The sequence below is a fragment of the Diabrotica undecimpunctata genome, chromosome 5, assembly GCF_040954645.1.
Source record: "Diabrotica undecimpunctata isolate CICGRU chromosome 5, icDiaUnde3, whole genome shotgun sequence".
Lineage (NCBI taxonomy): Eukaryota > Metazoa > Arthropoda > Insecta > Coleoptera > Chrysomelidae > Diabrotica > Diabrotica undecimpunctata.
In genome coordinates, this window is record NC_092807.1 from 109,809,114 (window position 1) to 109,833,160 (window position 24,047).

At 33.7% G+C, this 24,047-nt stretch overlaps 1 protein-coding gene across 4 annotated transcripts in view; it reads left to right on the forward strand.

Annotated features, from left to right (window-relative positions):
• Positions 1-24,047, forward strand: part of Camta (Calmodulin-binding transcription activator) — a 1,863,487-nt gene that overhangs the window by 1,779,673 nt on the left and 59,767 nt on the right. For 2 of the 4 annotated variants that reach the window (XM_072532541.1, XM_072532543.1), the window contains exons 12-20: positions 2,469-2,833; positions 4,097-4,325; positions 8,054-8,357; positions 10,268-10,513; positions 12,849-13,075; positions 15,163-15,438; positions 16,200-16,525; positions 16,614-16,865; positions 19,948-20,051. In XM_072532541.1, the coding sequence (XP_072388642.1) occupies positions 2,469-2,833; positions 4,097-4,325; positions 8,054-8,357; positions 10,268-10,513; positions 12,849-13,075; positions 15,163-15,438; positions 16,200-16,525; positions 16,614-16,865; positions 19,948-20,051 (2,329 nt within the window). The remainder of the gene's footprint in view (positions 1-2,468; positions 2,834-4,096; positions 4,326-8,053; positions 8,358-10,267; positions 10,514-12,848; positions 13,076-15,162; positions 15,439-16,199; positions 16,526-16,613; positions 16,866-19,947; positions 20,052-24,047) is intronic. The other 2 variants (XM_072532542.1, XM_072532545.1) reach the window with 1 other exon arrangement.

The following is a 24,047-nucleotide window of genomic DNA, read 5'->3' on the forward strand; positions in this document are numbered from 1 at the left end:
CTTTGTTGTCAATTCCAATTTCTTGCATTAGAGTCATTAATTTGTCATGTTTTACTCTGTCAAATGCCTTCTGGTAATCTATAAAGCATACGTATATATCACAATTCACATCCCTGCATCTCTGAAATAGCACCTGTACAGCAAAAAGGGCCTCTCGTGTTCCCAGAGCATCACGAAATCCGAATTGTGTTCTTGTTAGTTGTTCCTCACATTTTGTATATATTCTTTTGTGGATGACCTTTAGAAATGTTTTAAGTAAATGGCTCATAAGGCTTATAATTCTATAGTCTTCGCACTTTCTCGCATTGGGTTTTTTTGGAAGATTTATAAAAGTTGACACTAACCACTCTTGGGGAACCACGCCCGTATCATATATACTGTTAAATATATTTGTCAACCATTTTATGCCATCATAGTCCATAAGTTTTAAGAATTCTGAGTGAAAATTATCAGGGCCTACTGCTTTACCATCTTTGGTGCTTTTGATGGCATATTTTACTTAATCGACTGTAAATGGTGGTCCAGATTCGCAATTGGTGTTTGTTGTAATACCAGTGTTACTTCGTATATCTTCAAAAGTTTTTTCCACATATTTGATCCAAATATCTCTTTTATGCTCTATTTCCAGTACTATGTTTCCCTGATTATCTGTCAGGAATCCAGTGTTCTTGTGTTTATATAAGCCTGCCGCTTCTTTAATCTTTTTATGGAGGTTAAATGAATCATGTTTTTGTTGTAATGACTCTATCTCTGTACACTTCGAGCTAAACCAATTTTCTTTTGCTATTTTAATAGCCCTTTTTATTTCGTTATTTATGTTGTTGTAGTAATTCTTATTATCTTTAGCGTTTCTTCTGTCTTCCATCATACATAGAATCTCCTCCGTCATCCATTCCTTTTTATTTGTTCTTTCAGGTTTTAAGTATTTTTCTGTTATTTCTTGACTTACTTTGTGCAAATTTTCTAGTTCTACATCTGTGTTATATGTTTCTGTACGGGCCCATGGTTTTTCTGTACGAGCCCACGTTTTTTCTTTTAGGCGTTTTTGTACCTTTTCCTTTACTGTTTTATTTTTCAGTTGGTTAATATCGTACTTCATAATTTTTGGTCTTTGAACTTTCTTTAAACTAAATTTCATTTTGGCGATAAGTGGATTGTGGTCCGAATTTATGTCGGATCCCGGGTACGCTTTAACAGATGTTATAGAGTTTCTAAATCGTTTGTTAATAAGAATATAGTCTATTTGATTTCGTACTGTGTGATCTGGAGTATCCTGGGGAGATTTCCACGTATATAGTCGTCTTGGAGGAAGATCATAAAAGGTGTTTGTCACTACGAGCTGTTCTTCAGTTGCAAATTCAATCAAACGGTCTCCGCGTTCATTACGTTCCCCTAGACCAAAGGATCTCACTAAATTTCCACTTTGTCCTTTGCCAACTTTGGCATTAAAGTCTCCCATTATTAGTATTATTTCGTTTTTCCGAATCCTTTTGACAATATTAGTAAGGTCATTGTAAAATTCTTCTATGATTTCTTCTGGGGCGTCCGCTGTAGGAGCGTATACTTGAATAATGTTTGTTTTTATGGGAGTTGTGTTTAGCTGAACTAAGAGCATCCTTTCTGATACAGGTACAAAGTGACTGACACAATTGGCGATTTTATTATTCATAATTAGGCCCACTCCATTTATATGTTCGTTCTTAAGATTTCCTGAGTAAAATATTTTGTGATCTTTGATAACTCGGTATCCCGTATCTGTCCAGCGCATTTCGCTTATTCCCATAATATTAATCGAGAGTCTTTCCATTTCTTGAATGGCATTATAGATTTTTCCCACCTCGTACATTGTTCTAACGTTCCATGTACCTATCTTTATGGCTGTTCGCAATACTCTTAGAGATCCATCATCTAGAATGTAGTTTGGTTCGTGAGGATTTCTCTTGATAACGACCTGAAAGGCCTCACGGTTTGAGCTAGATTTACCTTCCCTGCCGGATCTTGAATTCCGATTTTCATGATCAGTAGTCGGAATCTTAAAGTTTTTTATCACCATGATAATTGTACTAGAGATACTTACAAGAAGTCTTTAATGCAGTGGTTTCTCCTTGCCTTCTGCATCCTTATGCCGTTCACTAAAAGTCTTAGTTCCTCCGCCTTCGAAGCCGATTTCTCAAACTCCAGGACAAAAGAGTGCCCTAACGTCAATCTGAGATCTATGAAAATTTTATTTCTAGAACCTTCAACTTACTTACTGTAATCAGGCGACAATATTTAGAGTTTTGTTTCAGAGTAGGCTTCGACAATATGCATCGTCTCCAAGATCCATAAATAACCTTTACTTACTCCAAACTATAATATTACTTAAATTTTGATGCTTTTTGTTTAAAATTTATTTACTTATTTCTACTATAAAATATTATGCATTAAGTTAAGTTGTGAGAAAAGGTAAACCACCTTTTTATTTTTAGGCGGTCCAGAACAACACAAACTGTTCGTCGAGTTCAGGAAATACACCGCCCTTAGTTCTAAGCCTCTCTCAAATTCAGGGTGGCGGAGGATTACTGATTCTCAACAGTAACTCCGGCAACAACAGCAACAACCATCAGAATCTAGTCAATCCAGTGTCAGTAGCGAATTTCGTTTGTAATACAAATCGTGTGATTCCAAAAGAACGAACTAGTCATTTGGTACTTAAGCAAGAAGTCATGGATACGAATCCGTCTTCATGTTTGCATTCATCGAAGCAGAAAGTTGGTCAGAGGGAGATGAAGATGGAATTGGGCGAAAACCACAGACAATCAATTTTTCATGATGGAAATATATATAATAATAGGTATGTAAGTTGTATTAGATATAATTAATTCCTTATCAAGGTTCTAAAACTACTTTTTTGGGGAATTGTTAAGTAATATATTATGTTTTTTATGGGATTAAGCCACAAATATTGGATGTGATTGTTATGAAAATCACATTTATAATCTTTCTCAAAAAAGGTGTTTATGTACAAATGATATAAAATTGTGTATAACCAAAGATTTTGTTATTGGTTTTGTTATTTCAAAATTGACATGTTTGACCTAGATATTTTAGGCCAACAGCTCATAGTGATGGCTCCACACCTTTTTAGGGTGGTTTTTTTACACTAGGAATATCAAATTCTGACTGCTTTTGTGTGTTTCATGTTATATGTGTCTGTAGAAAATTATATCATAGTTGTCGTTATGTAACATAATTGACTTATTTATGTGTGTATTTTGTGTTGCATATGTGTTGTGTGTTAGATTATAGATGATGTGTTTGACCTCCTGTTACTCAGTTATTGTTGGTATATTCTTGTTGGTGATTTCTTCTTTTAGTATTGGCAACAAAAGCTGGCTGCATTCTATAGTAAAACCAATAAAAAAAACCTAAGAAAAAATTATTGCCAGTAACTTGGGACGCTAGTATTGATGAAGAAAATACTGAACTTTCTGAATCAGAGTCTGCAGCTTATTTTGAATGGTCCAAGTCTCCGACTCTTCCTATAGAGAAAGAAATGAATTGGAATGCAGTTTCAAATGACTTTCTTCTTTTTTAAATTTTAATTGTCGGTAATCCTAATATTAAATTTGTTTTGCCAAAACCAATGTACATCTGATCACAGACAAAAAGACTCACATCTCTCACATCTCGTTATGTTTTTCATTACACTAATATAATGTTCAGTAAAATTTTATTTGATGATTAAATATATTATGTTTTAAAAGCAAAATTTATTTACAATAGTCCCTTGTTGTGCCACATGTGTGGCTCACTCTTGCTACATTAAAGTATGCATCAAATTATAATTTTCCATACTTAAAAGCCCCCAGTTATAAAATTTTATACATAAATTTCCACAAACATGAAAGTTAAAGAAAAAAATAAAATTTTAAATTTCAACTTTAACACTATGTATCTCTCTTAATATCAACAGTTTATTAAAGCAAGTTGGCTTGAATCGTAATATAAAGTGAAGAAGCTACTGTTTTTTTTTTGTACAATTACTTAAGTATATATGATTAAAATTAGAACCAATTATTTAAAAATGCTGTTTCTATTGTACTTTTTTTTTTAGAAATCATCATCAACAAAACGAAGTCATTATGTCCAGCGCTCCTTCGACTCCTTCAAAACACATGGATACCACTCAGGAAGAAGTAGTAGAAGACTACAAGCATCAAAATTTCTGTAACGAAACGGTAGTACTCTTAGGAACGGATTCCAGTGGTTCTCTAGTTAGTAAAAGTGATGGTTCTTCCATTATTAACGGAGGGTTCTTTAATGAAACTTTGGATCTCTCACAGGTTAGTTTCAATAAATAAAGATTTTAATATATTTTTGAACTGCCAGTAAATATATTAAATAAATGTATCGAAAACTTGGAATTCGGCTAGATAGTTTAAGCCAAAAATAACAAAATTCAGTTTGGCAACATTGTGTAAAGAACAAGTATTCTCGGATATCAACATGACCGTATTATGCTTTAACATTTTAAATTACGTAAATTATTTTCTTATAATCTTTTATCAATGCTGCTGTTGCTTTCCCTGTTACATGAAAATTAAAAAATTTGGAAAGTCATATAAGTATCAAATATAAAAATATATTAAACCAAGAATACATATAATAGCAAATAAAGATCAATTTATAATTATTTACAACTTTACCCACAATCACTGTCGCACATTATATCACTGTCATCACTGGTATTGTGTACAACTACGATTGAATTAATTAATGTTGGCAAATATTTAACATATTCGTTGTCGATGAAAGTTTAGGAACCACATTTTTTCTTCTTATATTTCCTTTTAATTGCGTCCATGTTAATTCTATTGGCATTAATATACAAAAATAAGAAGGTAGACTAAGCACGGTATGTCCATTATTGAGAGCACAGTCATCAGCAACTCTTCTTGTTCTAAAATAAATCAATCTCGAAGATCGTGTGTGAACAACCCTAATATGTTTTATTATATTATTATGTTTGTAAATGTTTTGGGGTTTTGGGGTTGTAAAACAGAAACAACATATTACAAAATTTGTAGAAAATGTGTACTTTGAATATTTTGGTGTAAAACTTGGCGATCAAGTCAAGTCATGGGTCCCTCATACTGTTTGTCGAACTTGTGTCGAGTCATTGCGACTATGGTTAATAGGTAAAAAGAAAGCTATGTCCTTTGGAATGCCGATGGTTTAGAGAGAACCATTAAATCATGTAGATCATTGTTACTTTTGTCTGACTACTATATGTGGCTACTAAGTTAAGAACAAGAAATCTATTGTTTATCATCCTAACTTATCTTCTGCTATTAGACCAGTAGTTCATAGTGACACTATACCTGTTCCTGACCCTTCTACTGTTATAAAAGATGTTAGTGATGACTGTGACTGTGACTCACAATCATCACTAACCAATGAGAATTTGGACCATTCTGAGTCAGTGAAGTCAGTGAAGTGAATGGTCAATGAGAACAATGTATATGATGAGTCATATGAACCTGATGAAGATCGCTCATCTAAACTTTTTACTCAAGACGAATTAAACGATTTAGCTAGAGATTTAAATCTCCCAGAGGATACTGCAGAAGTTCTTGGATCCAGATTGAAATCAAAAAATCTCCTTGCGATGAGTGTCACGTTTTCCTGGAATCGTTATTTTGAAGGAGAACATGCTCCTTACTTTCAAGAAAGAGATGCAATGGTTTTCTGTAATAGCATTTAATCAGTGAATAAATATTTTAGAATTCACTATAAACGTACTGAATGGAGACTCTGTATAAACTCATCAAAAGCTAGTCTGAAAGCTGTCCTTTTACATAATGCAAACAAACATACAACAATATAAAAATTCTCTTAAAAAATATTAAATGCGAGAAAAGCAACTTGTTAATTTGTCGAGATTTCAAAATCATTGGTATTCTTCTAGGATTGCAAAGTGGATGTACTAAATTCCCCTGTTTTCTTTATGAAGGGGATAGTAGAGATAGGTCCAATCACTATACGGCAAAATCTTGGAGACCAAGAACCCAGTTGACACCAGGCTTAAAGAATGTTGTAAACAATACTATCATACCTTCTTCGTTTTATATAGACATAACTCTGTCTGTTTTTCAATGTGCCTCCAGTAAGTTCTCGTTCCATCGTTTACGTGGTCTTCCCACTGATCGTCTTTCTATGGTGGAACCCTCTCTTGCCATCTTCTCTACTCTATTTGTTGTGATTCTACTTATATGATCGTTCCATTCTACTCTCCTATTTCTTACCCAATTTTTTATGTTCTTCACCTTACATCTACGTCGTATATTTGTACTTCTAGCTTTGCCCCATAGTGTTTTACTGTCAATTGTTGTGTTTTTATCTTTGCTGTTTCGAACATCCTTTTTGTCCTGTCTGTGTCAAGTCGTGTTTCTGTCGCGTTTGTCATTATTGGTCTGATGAATATTTTGTAAATTCTGCGTTTCATTTCTTTGCCGATATTTTTATTTCTCCATATTGTTTCATTGAGGCAATCTGCGACTCTGTTTGCTCTAGTTACTTGATCTTCCACTTCTGTTTCGAGCTTTTCGTAGCTAGATAATGTGATATCTAGATATTTAAACTGCATCACTTGTTTTATTATCTGACCTTCCAGCTCCAATTTACATCTTAGTAAATTTGCTGTTATAACCATGAATTTTGTCTTTTTTGATGAAATTAACATATTAAATTTAATAAAAGTGCGACAACATTGTCGCATATGTCGTTTTCATTGGCTATTTATGTAGTTTGAAAATCACTTATTGCATTTTAAAAAAAATATATACAGGGTGTAATATTTAATACGAATCCCTAAATTAATTTTTCCAAAGCCAGTCCTGGAATTTTTTAGTTTAGCTAATACCAGTCGAATGCTTGATAGTAGTGTATTGTATCATGCAAAAATTAAAAAAATCAAATGAGCCGTATAAACACTACAGTAAAATGAAATAAATGGTCAATTACACAAATCACCCTGTTAATTAATAAAGAAGAGGAGTTGACATTTTTTAGTGGCCACATGATATGCTCCCTGAGGGACTCTACATATGGTAGAAGTATGTAAAGTTCCTCATGACTCACCCTGTATAATAACATAATAGAGAATCTCCCTATCTTATTCCATTGTCAGCTTCATCAGGGTCAGTTAGTTCTTCTTTTACTCTTACTTTTACTGTGTTGTTTTGGTAGATATTTTCAATCGTTGTGATTATTCCTAGAGATTCTCTTGCGTCTTCGTCGAAGGATAACGTCCTTTAATTTGACCCGATCAAATGCCTTCTTAAGCTCCACGAAACATAGCCATGCCGGTTTATTGTATTCTAATGATTTCTCCTTATTATGAATCTAGCGTCGGTGCATGATCTTCCTGACCTAAAACATTGTTGTGCTTCTATTAGTGTTCTCTGTAATTTTCCGGATCCGATTTCTCTCCTTTTTTGAAGAGATGTATTAGGATGCTTGCTTTCCATTCTTGATGATTAATTTTAATAGTTGTTTGGTCAGATCTGGTCCTCCGTGCTTTAGGAGTTCGTTCGGTATTCCGTTTTCTCCTGGTGTTTTTCAATTTGTTAATTTTCTTAATGCTTCCTCTATCTCTTCCTCCTCGATATTTATTTCTTCGTTTGTTGTCACCTCTGGTGTTGGTGGAAGTTAAATGCCGATGTGTGAAAAATCTGTACCTGATATGAAAAATCCAATGGCAGATTGAGAACGAACCCGGCAAACGAGTTATAAAACAACCTTTACTTCTCCGTCATCGATAATTTTTTCTAAATTGCATCGCTGTGTAATGTGGTTTGTTCTTAAAATGATAAAAAAATGTTTACTCTATGATTTTGTTGAATTGTCACGAAAGCAGTTTAATTCTTATTACCTATACAACTGAATTTCTTAATAATTATCTATTTATTTGTCTTGTAGATAATAATACTATTACGTTAACAAAAACAGTGTACTTAATAATTTTTTAATAGATTTAAAAAGTATTTGAAGAACCTAACATACCAACCAGTATGTTTTTCAGGAGGACATTCAAAGGACCCTATCGGCCAACATGCCATTGTGTTCAACTGAACTTAATAATCAAAATCGCACTACCGAAACGAACACCAATAATCATCAGAACAAGTCGCAGCCTCAACAGCAACAATTAAGTAACGAAATAAATCCCATGGACTTTATAGATAGCTGTGACGTTGTCGTGTCACCTACTCACGTTGTGGACGATGACGTATTTGTTAACTTGGATGCATTCGATATGCTTGGAGAGTTTCCCGATTTGGAGAGCTTAGATTCTGGTAATGCCGGACTCCTAGGTAAGTAATAATCTTTCTTATGTAAGAAAATTAGGTCACTGTTAATAGAGTAAAAGCCGTTTAACGGCTTTAATGTCTGACTCATTTAATTTCTTATTCATTTCATTCTTTTGGTAATCCCATTTGTAATAATCATTTGGACTCCTTCGACTTGGATACCTATAAGTACAGAATTATACAGCGAATAGTGTCCTATACTACGGAGTTACATCATGGACGCTACATCTAGTAGCTATAAGAAGATTTTATTGACTTCATTAAGATGTAGGTGTATAAAATAATTCTGAAAATCTCAAGGATAGATCTTACGAACGTTGAAGCATTAAGAATAATGAAGATCGAAAAAAAGTTTACAGGACAGTAAAAGAAGTAAAACTACAATATCTCGGACATAAAATGCATGGAGAAAAATATGGTACTTTGCCACTCATAATCCAAAATAAAATAGAGGACAACATGAGTGTGGGAAGCAGACGAATGTCTTGGCTGAAAAACCTAGAAAATGTTGAGATTGCAGCCCAAAACAACGCTTAGAGCAGTTGCTTCGAAAGTTAAAGTGGCCCTAATTGATTACCAACATCTGTTACAATTTTGCATGTGGCAGCGAGCAGTCAGGAAACTTCCCTTTCAATGGCGAATAAGGTGAACTGCAAATCCAAGCTTACTGAGAGCTATTAAACGATATAAAGAATAACCTTTTATTCTGACAATACCTTACCAATAATCAAGAGTGCTAAAACACCATATTTTACACTCTTTACATAGTAAAAATGAAATTGAAATAAAACTAGATGGTTGCATTTCTGTTCAATTCAAGCTCCACCATTGCTCTAAATGTGTTTTAAAGTAATCACCTTTCGTCAGGAGCACCTGCGGTAGCTTAAACTGAAATGAAATGTTTTTAAATATATATCATCGTCATCATCATCATTCTCAGCGTATTTTACCGATTATGGTGCAGCATCCCTTACACAGTCGTGTTTCATTTCTATCTATGATAGTGCAATAGTCTTGGTCTCTTGACGCCTCTTGGATACTAAGTACAATCTAATTCTAGTGGACCATATATTGTAAGTTTCTCTCGCTAAATTTTCCGCTCACTGCAATTTTAAAGATTTAATTCCGTGGGTTAAATCAGTGACCTCGGTTTTCTGTCTGATCCATTCTATTCTTTTGCGATCTCTCTCTATCTCTCTCTATCTCCCTCTCTCTTTCTCTTTGCTGGGACTAGCATTCATCGCTACATTAATCTTTAAGTGACTTTGAGTTTCACTTTGATCTATTTCCGGTGTCCGGGTCCTGTCTCGTTCCAGGTAGCCCGTAGAAGACCCTTATTGCTCCTAGTACGGTATCATTCCCAGATGGGAATGATGCCCTCTTTCCTCTTTCCTCACAGTCTGACTTACGCATTTTAACTCATACAGTCTGACCCACTTTTCTAGCTTCAACTTCCAGCATCTTTCACTCTTACCTTTGCCGTTGGTCCAGCTGTCTTTCTTCCTCTTCTTTTTTCTTGATCACTGCACGGATATAGTTGTGTATGTTAGTCCAAATTGATTTATTTTCAATCATTCTCTGAATCATTTCTCTCACTGTAACAAAATTCACACTTGTGTCTCTTTCCATTCTGTTTCTTTCTACTATCCATCTGTTGCAATCTAACATCGACAGTATCCGAGTGTCCACAATATAGGCAATATCGGCCATAGTAAGGTTTGGGCCTCTTCTCTCATGAAGCTCTTTTTGTTCCACCGGCAAAACATGCAACGGAGCACATCCAGTGATGGTTCACAAGGTGGCCGCAGACACAGTCCTGTAGGCGCATATCACTCGCAACAGTACTAAACATCAACTAAATTCTGTAGAAATAAAATTGATCATACACTGTGTTACACTTACTGTGTTTTTAGATGTTAATCCGTCCGAAAATAGAAGTAACACTAAGGCACAACCAGAACACCAACAGAGCAATCATCCATTGGAAGGCTCGGCAAAAATTACAGATTATTCTCCCGAGTGGGCTTATCCTGAAGGAGGAGTCAAGGTTCTGGTTACAGGACCCTGGCATTCTTCTGGACCATATACAGTACTTTTTGATACATTCCCTGTTCCCACTACTTTAGTTCAAAGTGGTGTGTTACGATGTTATTGTCCAGGTAAGTTATTTTTAATATGTCTTATTTAAGTGTAATAGCGAAAGTTGATATGTCCACCTAGTCTTACGTTACGGGGCAACTATTTTTGGGTAAAGCTATGGGTAAAAGGTGACTGTAAATATAAGCTAAAATTTGAAATATTTGTTATGTATGACTTCCTAGTCACTTTATAATGCTCTAAAAATGTCGGATTCTATATTTCAACGCATATTTTTTCTCTAATTCCCATTTAAAAATTTTCTGTTTTGACATCAATTTTCAAATATTTTCCATTTTGATTGTGCTGTCGTTAATTTCGTGTCACTTTTTAACCAATGTTGCCATATTTTCAAAAAATATGGTTTGTTGCAAAATTAAACAAAAATATAAATATAACAAAATTTTAGTTTGTTAAAAAGAAAATATTTTGTTTTTAGTCAGTTATTAACCGATGCGTTGGGTAAGGTTTGATCAGGTTATGTTTTGCCACTAAGATATGTTAAGAAATACTATGTCTATTTTGTTTTTCATTATTTATTAACTTTTTATATGACAATACAAAACTATTCTAATATATTCTAACGTATTGCAGAATAAAACTACATAAGAACGAATGTTCTATTTGTCATTCAATTTGTCTATTTTTTGTGCCGTTGATCAATACCAAGAAAATGTTTCCGTGTTTTTGTCGTTAATGCATATCAGAAAATTACATCGATAACTGACGAATATAAAATGGTCATAATTCACAGATTAAGAAGAAACCCACACGCACTGTAAATTTTTTAACGGCCTATACTATTACCTACTCTTCTTATTAAAGCAAACAGGACGTATTTTTAACAGCTCATAAACGTAAAATATTTCATTATCAATAAATGCGTAAAATTATGTTAAAAACTGGATATTGCATGTTGGAATTTAATATGTTTTGTACACATAAAGTATAACAAAGTTATTTATAAACGAATATATTAGAAACTTGCAAATTACAAGTTTTTGCATTGCTTCGACAATTTTAGATGTGTAAAAACAATTTTAAAGCAATGAGTACTTATCAGTAAATAACAAGTTGTATTATGAAAACAGCAAACTGCAGGTATATTAAACCAATTTTTAATTGAAGGTGATTAATTGGCTACATCGCACTTAAAGTAACGGAATCATATTCCCCTTATCAATTTTGCAGAGGCGTACCAAAATAAAATTTTGATTATTTAAATACATAAATAATTACGTAAAAATTAAGTCTAAAACCGATTTAATTATTTAATTATCATGTGTCTTTTGACAGGTATCTTATAGTTGTCCAACAATAGTACTTCAAAAAACAGAAAACTTTTTTTGAACTGCAAATACTTATGTTTTCATTAGACTAAACAATCTGAAATTTTAACATACGATCTTGTCATTACACTGTCCATACCAAATTAAACATTTTTCTTCGATGTAGCTGAGTATGTCTTGTTCTACTGCCATTCTTCGTTTTCTTAATATTGTTCTGGTTCTGAAGCTATTTTCTTGTGGCATTTTAAAGTAATTAGTATTTAAATGGGAATAAGCCACAATTAAAGGTTAAATTAGGTTATTGACGTTTCAATTTCCACTTCGGAAATCGTTCTCAAAATACAAACATTAGTTTTATTGTGGTATACTCCCATTTAAATAGTCATTATATGTCGTTTTATCTCCTCATGTCTGATGCGATCCATTTTTGTCACTCTGCAGCTTCTTCTCATGAACTCCATTTCAGTTGCTGTGATTTTGGACCTGTTTCGTTTATTTATTACACAATTCTCTGCTCCATAGGTCATTATACTGCGTACCAAGGTGTTATAAATTCTCTTCTTTGTATTTCTGGTAATCTGTCTATCCCACAGTACCCCGTTCATTTGTTTAATACATGTTCTTATCTGTGCTAATCTGCTGGTTATCTCTTGCTCGGTAGTTCCATTTTTTGAGAGTATGAATCCTAAATATTTGAATTTTTCAGTGCCGTTAATTTCCCTATTATCGTCCATTTCCAAGTTTCTCACTGGTTCTTGCTCTGTTGTATATCACTCATATTTATAGTTATTCCACTGACTTCTGTTCTAAATGAACGACAAAAGAAAAATGAAGTTCTTTTCAAATAAACTTTCTTCTCCCAGAAGCCCATTTAGTGATAATTTTATATTAAGTAAACATTATCCTTTTACCTGAATAAAATTCCAAGAAATTCCAATACGATTGTTAGATTATCCTGGAAAATTTTTATTTATTTTGCTGTAAAAGTTGGAGTTCTTTCATTATAATAATTCTTCCGTAATAATTGAAATATTTCCAAGTATACCTGTATATTGTTATTTTATTTTAGCTCATGAAGCTGGTCTTGCAACTCTACAAGTAGCATGCGATGGCTATGTGATTTCCAACTCTGTGATATTCGAGTACAAGTTGCCACCAAGAGAAGAACAGGTGGCTGCACCTGAACCTAAAGTAGAAAGATGCAATGATAATTTACTTAAATTTACACTACTTCAAAGACTCGAAGCTATGGACGATAGATTACAAATCAAACAAGAACCTGTCGATAACGATGTGGTAAGATTTTTTTATGTGTATCAGTTTTCAGGTTTAATATTTTTTATGTATACAGTAAACACTTCTTTTAGTATTGTGATCCGACACGCTTCTTGTTCTTGGTTCTTGTCAAGAACCAAGATCGAGATATTCCCAGATCATAGACGTCGACTATGGAAATTTTACAATGAGTGGTAGGAAGCCAACAGTAACGTTGTGGTGCGAGTGGAAGAGGAAGTGCTAGGAAAAATATCTGGTTAAGGGACTCCTAGAGACAAAGAAAATTGGTGGTGGAACGGTGAGAAGCAACAGAAAGTTAGAGAGAAGAAAGAGGCTAGAACGAGATATGACGGGTCCAAAAGAGAGGAAGATAAGGATATATACAAGGTGGCAAATAGGAAAGCAAAGCACGCTGTAGCTACTGCTAAGCAAAGATCGTCTGCACAGCTGCATCAAGAGTTAGAAACACCCGAAGGGATGAAAAGGTTATACAACATTGCTAAAGCAAGGGACAAGTCGTCAAAGTCGTCAAAGAGTGCGGATGGAAGAGTGTTAAGGACCGATGTTAAAATAAAGCAAATATGGTATGAGTAAAGTTGCTAAATGAAGAACACCAGACGAGAGACAGAGGATGCTGGATACCAAAAGAGAATGTAATACCGAGGATAGCGAGAGATAAAGTTGTCAAGGCGTTAAATAGGACGAAGAACGGTAAGGCAGTAGGACCTGATGGAATACCTGTGGAGTTCTGGAAGGCTCTAGGAGAGGAAGGAGTTGATATTTTGTGGCAAATGATGAGTAGGATATATGAGGAAGTAAATATGCCAATGCACGGAGAGAGAATGTAATGGTATCATTTTGTAAATATTTAAAATCCCTAAAAAGGGACATTTAGGACTGTAAGAACTATAGAGGGATAAAGTTAATGTCGCACACAATGAAAATTTCGGGGAGAATTGTAGAGCAAAGTTTAAGGAGAGAGATATCGATAGGGGAATAACATAGGGCTTATGCCAGGAAAGAGGACAACGGATAGCTTCTTTGCTTTGACACAGTTGATAGAGATATACAGCGAGAAGAAAAAAGAGCTACATTTGATATTTATAGATCTTAAGAACGCGTAAGTCACAGTTCCTAGACAAGACCTATGGAGATGTGTGAGAGAGAAATGGGAAATAATATGTATGAGAAATGATATGTATGAGGGAACGTACACCAAAGTAAGGACTGCTGTCGGATTGATCAAAAGTTTTCCAGTGACGGTTGGTTTGTATCCCGGTTCTTCACTGAGTCCTTACCTGTTTAATCTTGTTATGGATGTACTGACAGAGAAAGTTACGGAGGGGGCTCCTTGGTCAATACTTTTTGCTAATGATATTGTGTTAGTAGAGGAAAACAAAGAAATTTGGATAGAGAGGGCGAATGAGTGAAGTTGGAATGTCGGAGAAGGGCTATTGAAGAGGAAGAACTTAACGTTAGTAGGTCGAAAACGGAGTATATGTGGTTGGAAGGAAGAGGAATGGTTAAGGACGTAGAATCTTTTTAAGAAAAGCTAGAACAAGGAGAATTTAAATACCTTGACTCCTACATAACGGAAAATGAGCAATTATATCCAGAAATTGCCCACGGGATACCAATGAGATTATTTCAAGAAGACGCTCCAGATACTGTGGCAGAAAACTTGAAACAGTTAATCATATTTTTCATGACTGTGAGGTACAAGTTGACAAGCTGCAAACACATTTAGAGTTCCCGAGTTCTGGAGTAGGTATCATGTATAAATGAATGAAGAACAATTAGCGAATTGGCTGCAGTACGACCGCCTTTTTACAGACGTCTTTTAGAAAAGAATGCATGGATTCTATTTATAAATTCTTTGTCCGAAAAATAAACTATTTATGCTTGACAGACAATACAGCCCTGCTTGCAAACATCCAGGAAGGACACATTGATCTCATTCGACTGGTTGAAAATGAGAGTAAAAAATTTGGTCCGGAATATTATAGCTTATATATAAATATCGCAAAGACAAAAATCATGATAGTGGATAGGCAACTTGTTTGATGGTCATGATCACAATTATGTAACATATTTTTGTTTTATCTTAGGTTGAAGACACAGCTCTTTTCGGGCAACCAAATTTTGAAGATAGGCTGGTTACCTTTTGCCAAAATATGACGTCGAGAATATGGAGACACGGCGAAGAACTTAGTGTCTCATGGTTTGCCAGCCACAGGGGAATGACGCTTTTACACCTTGCAGCCTCCTTGGGATATTCTCGTTTAGTATGCGCCATGTTGCACTGGCGAGCAGAAAATTCATCTTTATTACTCGAAACTGAAGTCGACGCTTTAAGTCAAGATGAAGATGGGTTTACGCCATTGGTAAGAATTATCATCATATTAAGAAAAAAATTAGCTTTAATTTGATATAAAAAACATGCATATACTTTATGAGCAGCGTATTTTATTTAAGAAATAAATGAACGAAATAAAGTTTTTGTCAAAAATTAATTACTATTAATTGAATTAAAAATATTTGCGGCTACATTTTGACTGGCAGCGTATTATCAATGTATTCTCCTAATTTTAAGGATCGACTGTTCGAACGCTAATCAAAACTTGATTGTAATCAAATATTTAATTACAATCAAATACGTCACAGCAGCTGTCAAAATTATTAAAAATTGCTTATTATTATAATTGATTTGTAAATAAAAACATGAAATTAACATCAGAAAGAGTTTAGTTATGGTTTATTTTAAATTAAAACGCAAAATAATAAAATTGAACAAAATAAATCAGTCAACATAACCTCAAAATGTGACGTATTTGATTTTAATTAAATATTTGTTTACAATCAAGTTTTGATTAGCGTTCGAACAATTGGCCCTAAATATATGTAAAAATATGAGTTTGATAAACTACGTTGGATCTTGTACTATAAGATGCCACAAGAAAATAGCTTCACAACAATAGTTAGTTAAAAATGTGATTTTAATTATAACCAATAATTGTGGTTTAATCACTTTTAAACATAATATTTATAAATAATTTAGTTTAAAATTTTTTTAAACGGAATAATAAATGTTATTTTTTATATTTGTTTTCTGTATTCTTTTATATAAAATCAATATTAATTTCAGATGTGGGCGTGTGCTAGAGGTCATACAGAAACAGCTGTGATGCTGTATAAATGGAATCACAACGCACTTTACATGAAGAATGTATCAAATCAAACAGCTCTTGATTGCGCAAGGTCAAGCAATCATATGGATTTAGTGAAAGAAATAGAAAAATTGGAGTTGAGAAGAGATAAAGCTAATATGATGCTACACTCAAATTTATCTTCTATCGACACACTTTCTCCAACATTGATATCACCAGCTAGCTCGATTGGATCTTTGATCTCGATTGCTTCTACCAGCAAATCACACGATGGAGTTTTTCTAAGACCTGGAGCAGTAACAAGGTAGGTAATAATAGTTATAATTTTAATTTCTCATAAATCTAGACTTTTATAAATTATGGCTAATATACTTAAGACGTATTTCTTTTAGGAGTGAAGTAAATAGGTACAAGATTCTAAACGTAGATCTTGATAGTGATACCAACAACAAACTGATAACATCGGCTCCAAGTCCCATGTTATCCGATTTTTCTTCAAGTACCAGAGGCAGTAACGGGCAGAAGTTGATTAAGAGACCATCGATTGATAGTGGAATTAATATGAGCTGCGGACCAACTGCAGATAGTTATAGACCTAAGAGTTCAAAAGTTTTCAATTCGCGTGATACTCCAAAACTTTCAAAGTAAGTGTCATTGTGGGATAACAAATCATTAATTACATACTATTATTGAGACAAATATTGTGGTATATAAGGAAAAGTAACAATAAGCATCAAGATAAAATTGCATAACTCATGATATAATAATGTCAGTGACTTTTTATTTGACAGTTGCTTCATATCCAGTCGGTCTGGGTGAAAATAAAAGAAAAGCTTGTATTTTCACCTATGATCAATTAGGAGATATACTTAAAGATATATCAGAGGAAAGAGTCACAATCTGGAGATGATCTGTTATGATAAATAATAGCACCATATAACAATTATTACGATATTCTTTGGATAGAGAGAAACTAATCTTAGAAGGTAAATAACGTGAAAATAAAAACTTTAAGGTAATAGATAATGAAACTGTAAGCTAACGATATATTGATAATTATATACATTGAAGTAAGACGAGAAACGAAACAAAACTATCAAAAAATTTAACATGGTACATTATTGGTATTATGTTAAAAGATAAGTAGCTAGAAAATTTAAAAAAAAAACATAGGACAAGTTCTAATACAATTTGGGGACATAGGGATAATAATATAGCTATTGCAATTTAAATACTTGAAAAAACCTCAAGGTAAGAGTTTGAGAAACGTGGTGATGTTTAAACGAAGATAAAAGGACAAAATAAAGGACAAAAGAAAACTATATCAAGAGTCCAATAAAAATTCAAAACAAAAGTAGCAGTAGCAAAAGCTAAAGTAGAAACTTTTAACTAAATAAAAATTTATATAGTCCGTCTAGAAAGTATTCGGAAAAATGAAAACAGAATTATAATTTTACGGTATTTATTTCTATCACTTAAAATATAAAATTTTAGCAAATAATTCATCTCATTTACTTATACAACCTCCATTTAAATCTAAACTTTTAACTAAACGTCCAGGTACACCCGAAACTAGGTCAAGGCCATAATTTTCGGTAATGGTGTTCCAGGCCTGTAAAAATGACCGAATTAAACCTTCTTTATCTCGTGGCGCAGCTCGTTCCCCTTCAATCTTCATCAGTCCCCATATGTTTTCAATGTGGCTAAGATCTGGAGATGCTGCTGGCCACAGAATTGTTGCCAATTCGTGTTCTTGCATCCAAGCTTGAGTATAAGCAGAAGTATGGCATCTTGCATTATCTTGCTGAAAACGCCATCCCTCTGGATATAAAACATGAGCCGTTTCAAGAAGAAAACCATTTAGGATGTCACAATATTTCGCACTATCAACAGTATCATTAACTATACAGAGAGGTGTAGCACCACGCTGAGATATTGCTCCCCAAACCATTATTTTAGTGGGAAATTTGAACGGTAACATTTTCTCTTGATAGGACTTTTAGATGATTTACACCAAGCTGGAAACATATTTCATCAAATATAAAGACATTATTAAAATTATCTTCTCGAAAACGTTGACCAAAATCTATTCTTCGTTGCCTTTGCAGAGATGTCATTGTAGGGATTTTTTTTTGTATTCCTTGATATGTAGCCTTGCTTTTTCAGTGACATGCGGACAGTTTCTGGGCACACTTTTATTCTTCGTTGATTTCATCCCAATCCGTTCGCTAATTTTCGAAACCCTAGACGCGAATTTTTGTCGTCCTAAAGTCACTAAAGCATTTAAATTGTTTTCGCGAATCTTACGCGGTCTACCCGAAACTGGTGTATGTCTCATATCTATGCCATTTTTTATCCTCTTTATTGTCTCATACACTGCACTTTTTCCGAGTTCAGATAATTGCACTAACTTGTTAACGTTTCGGACACCCTTTCTATACAAATATTCCACCACTTTTCTTTTTTCTACTTGCGACATTATTTCACAAATCTTAAGTCTGTTTACAAACAACAATATTTGATAGATGGTGTTGTCATGCGATTTTGTCCATAACCTACTATCAGCACAACCTACTTGATGCATTACTTTTTTCTTAAAATGTTACAAAAAGGAAATCTATTAAAATTAGATATATAAAATTCCGGGTACTTTCTAGACGGACTATATAATCAACTTAATATCACAAAAGATTTTATCAAATTAGATGTATCCGAGACAAAAATAATAAAATGTTAGTTTTGTCAAAAATGTCAAAAATCAATGTAATAATTACTTCGATAGTTTATTAAACGACCAGTTGTCCATCCCAAATTGTAACCAATAAACAACAATCGCTTGCGTATTGACTTCTTATGTCCAACTCATTAATATTTCATACAATGTGTTTTAAACTTGGCAAACTTGGCAAACATATTTATTACATTTTCCACTGTATTTTTTAAAGCCAATTCGTTTGATATCGGTATTCCATGTAGCTAAATGCAGCAATAGTTCGATTGTTTAAGTTGATTCGATTCCATTCAATTCGATTCGATTCTATTCGATTTCATTTGATTTTATTTTATTTTATTTTATTTTATTTTATTTTATTTTTTATTTTTTATTTTATTTTATTTTATTTTATTTTATTTTATTTTATTTTATTTTATTTTATTTTATTTTATTTTATTTTATTTTATTTTATTTTATTTTATTTTATTTTATTTAACGTTAGTTTATTTTATGTATGGTACTGCGTTTACTACTCCACGTAGTGTGTTGTCGCTTGTGAATGCGTAAACAGGGATTCCAGTCGGGAGAAGAAGCCATCGATGCCTTTAAAACAGCGTTTTCGCAGGTATCAACTGAAGACTGGAATAACTGTTTTACCAATTTGTTTGAACGTATGCAAAAGTGTATCGATCTTGGTGGGACATATTTTAAAAAGCAATTGAGTACTTTAATTCTATATTATAATTGTTGTCTTTATAGCTACATACAAATTGGCCCTCGTAATGTTGAAATAATTAAGTGTTGTTAGGTTTTATCTTCGATAATGAAATATATTAAAAGTATAGGGAATACTGATACCAAAAATGATTTAGCTTAAAAAAATACAGCGGAAAATGTAATAAAATAGAGGGTATTAAAATTAAAGTAAGCAACTATAAATGATTTAAATTGTAATATCAATTGTGTGAGTGAATAGAAAAATGTTCACAAAACTCATTGTTTATATTTTTTAGATTCGATAGGAGTATGTCCCTCCCTCTACAAACATCGTGTTTAAAAGATCATTCATTCGAAAATGATAGTTTAGATTCCCACAAAAAGATGGATTTTGCCTTATGTAAGTATCTTAATTTACGTTTTTGTTTTAAAGAAATATAAATGTTGATGGGTAAGTAGAACAATTACGGATAAGGTGCATGAAACACATTGACCTCACTAAATTATTTGGCAAAGTTTCCAAAGCACGTGACCACTTCCAAGAGAAAGTTGATATATTAATAAATTTACTACGTTTTCGCTGTCTACTCTCAAGTGATTACTATTACATTAAGATATTTTACTACGATTTATGGGTAGACTTGAATGTGTATATATACCTTTATGTGCGCGCGCTTCCTTACAGTGTGACTAGGTCAGAAAGACAAAATAGACAGTTTAAGGTGTTTTAATGACACAAATAAACAAAATGAATTAGGATTTCAGCCATAAAATCCTGCTTTGATAATATATTTTCACTAAAAAATCTGCTAGAGAGGAGAGCCACTTATATACAGTTGACTTCGTTCCATTGCAGAAATTATAGATCGTAATTAAAGAAGCAGGCATTAGTAGCGAATATTTAAACACGGTGAAACCTTTATAAAGAGACAATCAAGAGGTCGTTAAAGTCGGAAAGCAATTTTATGAGACGTTCGCACAGATGAAAGCTACAGGGCTCCAGTATGTTTTCAACATTGTTTTAAACATTTATTTCATCATTATGCAATCCTCTTTGCAGGTGATCAAATAGTTATTGTAGAAGATCAGTCAGACATAATGTATATGAATTGGTTGAAAATTGGTTGAATAATTCATATTAATAGAATAATTTACAAGATGGGGTTTAGAAATAAACAAAAAAAAAATGCACAGTACAGACATGACATGAGATAAATTTCATGTACACGCAGAATTACATCAGGGCTCAGTGCTTAGTCTTTCTGTATCTGCAGAGTAGGGAGGGCGGGTTAAGTTCCACAGCACTTAGGCCACAATTGACCCATTGTGTATCCTCACAGGAAGCTGTCGTCCTTAGCTCATAGTCCATCCTGCCATTTCTATGTGGGCAGGTGTGGGCCAGGACTCACCTAACGTCTACTCTCGTATTGACGATAACTCCGGGCATTCACATAGGACATGATCTACAGTTTCTTCTTCTCGTTCACACTTCCTACATAGAGCTACTAGCCCCAATAAGCGGAGGTGTTTGCTTAGTTGACAATGACCAATTAAAAAACCATCTGTCAAGCGTAGGTTTTTCTTGGTCATTACTAAGTACTTCTTTGATGCTGACTTTTCAAGGTTACTTAGTGTTACCCTGGCAAGTCTACGTCTTTACTCTTCTTCCCATCTTTTTACGGTTTGCGTATGGGAGTGCCATTTGACAATTTCCGTGATTGTTGTAGTTGACGAACCAAAAAGATCCCCAGGTCCTAAGAGTCTTAGGCCTGCCGCCTTCCTAGATAACTGGTCAGCAATGCGGTTGCATTTATTCCTATTGTGTCCTTTAATCCACCTCAGGATGGTGGTATTACCATCCGAAGCTTGAGTTAGTGACTCGTGAGACTCCATTATTTTCTAGCCTGGAAGCCTGCGGGAAATCTTCGATTTCCTCACAGAAGGTTAGCAGGTGGCGAACCTTCTGCAGAAAATATATGAATAGATGACAAAAATATTCGTGTCATTAAAAATCTATACTGAGATCAATGTATGTATAATAAAGTATGATAAAAATTGGAGATAACTTCACCGACGAAATCTCCAAACAACGAGGAGTCAGACAAGGTTGAGTTTTGCCCCCAAAATGCTTCAATGTTTACTCGGACAAGTTATTTAAACACTTGAAAGATAGCCATATGGAATAAGAACCAACGGTGAAGTACTTAATGTAATTAGATATGCGGACAACGCAGTAATTCTGTCAGAAAAAATTGTAGGTCTCCAAATACTGCTTAGTCGTATTCACGAAGTAGGAGAGGAAATGCGCATTAAAATAACCAAAGCCAAATTTTTCGTTTTTAGTCATAACCAACAGCTAGATGTAGAACTTTAATTAAATAGAGTCCAAGTTGAATAATTTCATAAAATTACATATTTGGGAACTGTGATAACGGACCAACCTGATCCAGACATACAAATAAAACGCAGAAAAGCAATGACTAAAAATACCTTTATGAAAATGAAGATATTTCTTTGCAATAATCTCAGTTTAGAACTAAGACAAAGAAAGTGCTATATTTGGTCTGTATTTTTGTATAAAGCAGAAGTGCGGACACTAAAAGTATCAAGCGTGAACAGAATTAAAGCATTGGAAATTTGGATTTATAGGCGGATGCTGAAAATACCTTGGACAGCAAAAAACTAATGAGGAAGTACTAAGGAAGGTCAATTGATCCTTTTAATGCAAAATAGAATGCCGTAAAGATGTAGGAAGAAAACAGGTTTCTTGGTTAAAAAACATTCGTGGATCGCCAATATCGGATAATTCTGATATGGCACGTAAAGAAGAAGATATTTGCAAACTAAGAGCTTTAAGTGAACGTTGTTATAGTTCATGACAATCAATAAACAAAACACACAGACATGTTTGACAAAAGAGACAAATGACTTTCTCTTCCCAAATTTCTTCACAGCCTCACAAAAATAGTTTTTCAAATATCGACACACTTGTTGTAGTGATGCCAAACATTATTGTGAATTTATTAATAAATTTCGTGCAAGTTGATAAAATTATGGCAAAGAAAGAGTCTTCGTTCATTCTGTATAAGAATGAACTGCTATTTGATTTTATATATTGTTTAAAATTAATTTTAATTTAAACTGAGATAATAAACTAAATGAAATGAAAACGTTGCCATACATTTAGTTTGGTTGTATGATTTGCTTCTAAAATGCGATATTTTTTATTTTAGTTATAAATCAATTTCAATTTTAAAGCAATAAAAATACTCTTTGAGTTGATTTGACATAGACTGTGATATTTATATTTCATTAAAATGTAATAGGTGTATGTATATCTAGGTTTCTATATGTCACCTCTATAGCAGTGTCGTCTGCATATAGGCTGAGTAGAGTTCCTGGTGTTCTTGGAACGTCAGCTGCATATATGCTGTACAGTAGGAGTGACAACACTGCCCACTGTGGTACCGCGGCCTTCGGGGAACCGTGTTCGGACAGGACTTGTCCTACTCGAACTCTAAACCTACGGTCGCCTAGGTATGAGATGACTAGTCTTGTCATGGCCTCGCTGTAGCATATTTTCTCGTTGTGTATACTAGTTCTTGAGGCCATACTCTATTAAAGGCTTTGCCTATATTTAGGAAGACAGTTCCTGTATATTGTATATCGTTGAATCCAGCTAGAACTTATTCGGTTAGACGGACTACTTGATGTTCGCTGGAGTGCTCTGAAACCAAATTGTGCTTCAGGAGTTATACCAAGATTGTCTCTGTTTGAAATCTGGTTTGTATGATTCTTTCTACTACTTTGCTGCTGGAAGTACGTTAATTGACCTGTAATTTTGCGGGAAAATGCTGTTCTTCAATGGTTTGTGAATCATTATCACATGGGCTTTTGTGGTTCTGAATTTTTACTGCCGATAAAGACTTGCATATCTTTATTTGTATCATATATATAAGTTTTTTGAAGATCTCAAATTCATTTATAACATTGTACAATCTTGGTCTTGCAATGCAGTCATGTCATACTGCTTTAATGTCAACAAACAGGTGGTATAGATCAGTTGATCTTCTACAATTTTTCATTAATTGAACATGAAATAAATGAAAATCAATTAATGATGTAATGTGAAGATCTGTGTTTGATCTAATTCCTCGGTGGTTACTGCATTGCCGTAGGTTTATTTTTTTGTTCACGTGCCGTTTTGTGCAAGGGCCACATTAAGCATAGGCTCAATTTCTCTAGCATTTCTTTTTTTGACAAGATTTTAAAAGGTAAATTTTGCAGAGTAGTATTTATCTATTGTCCATCGTATTTAAATAACTTTGTTGCATTATTGCCTAGATATTTTTCATTTTTATAGTTTTTTTGTTTCTTATTTCCATGATCTATACCT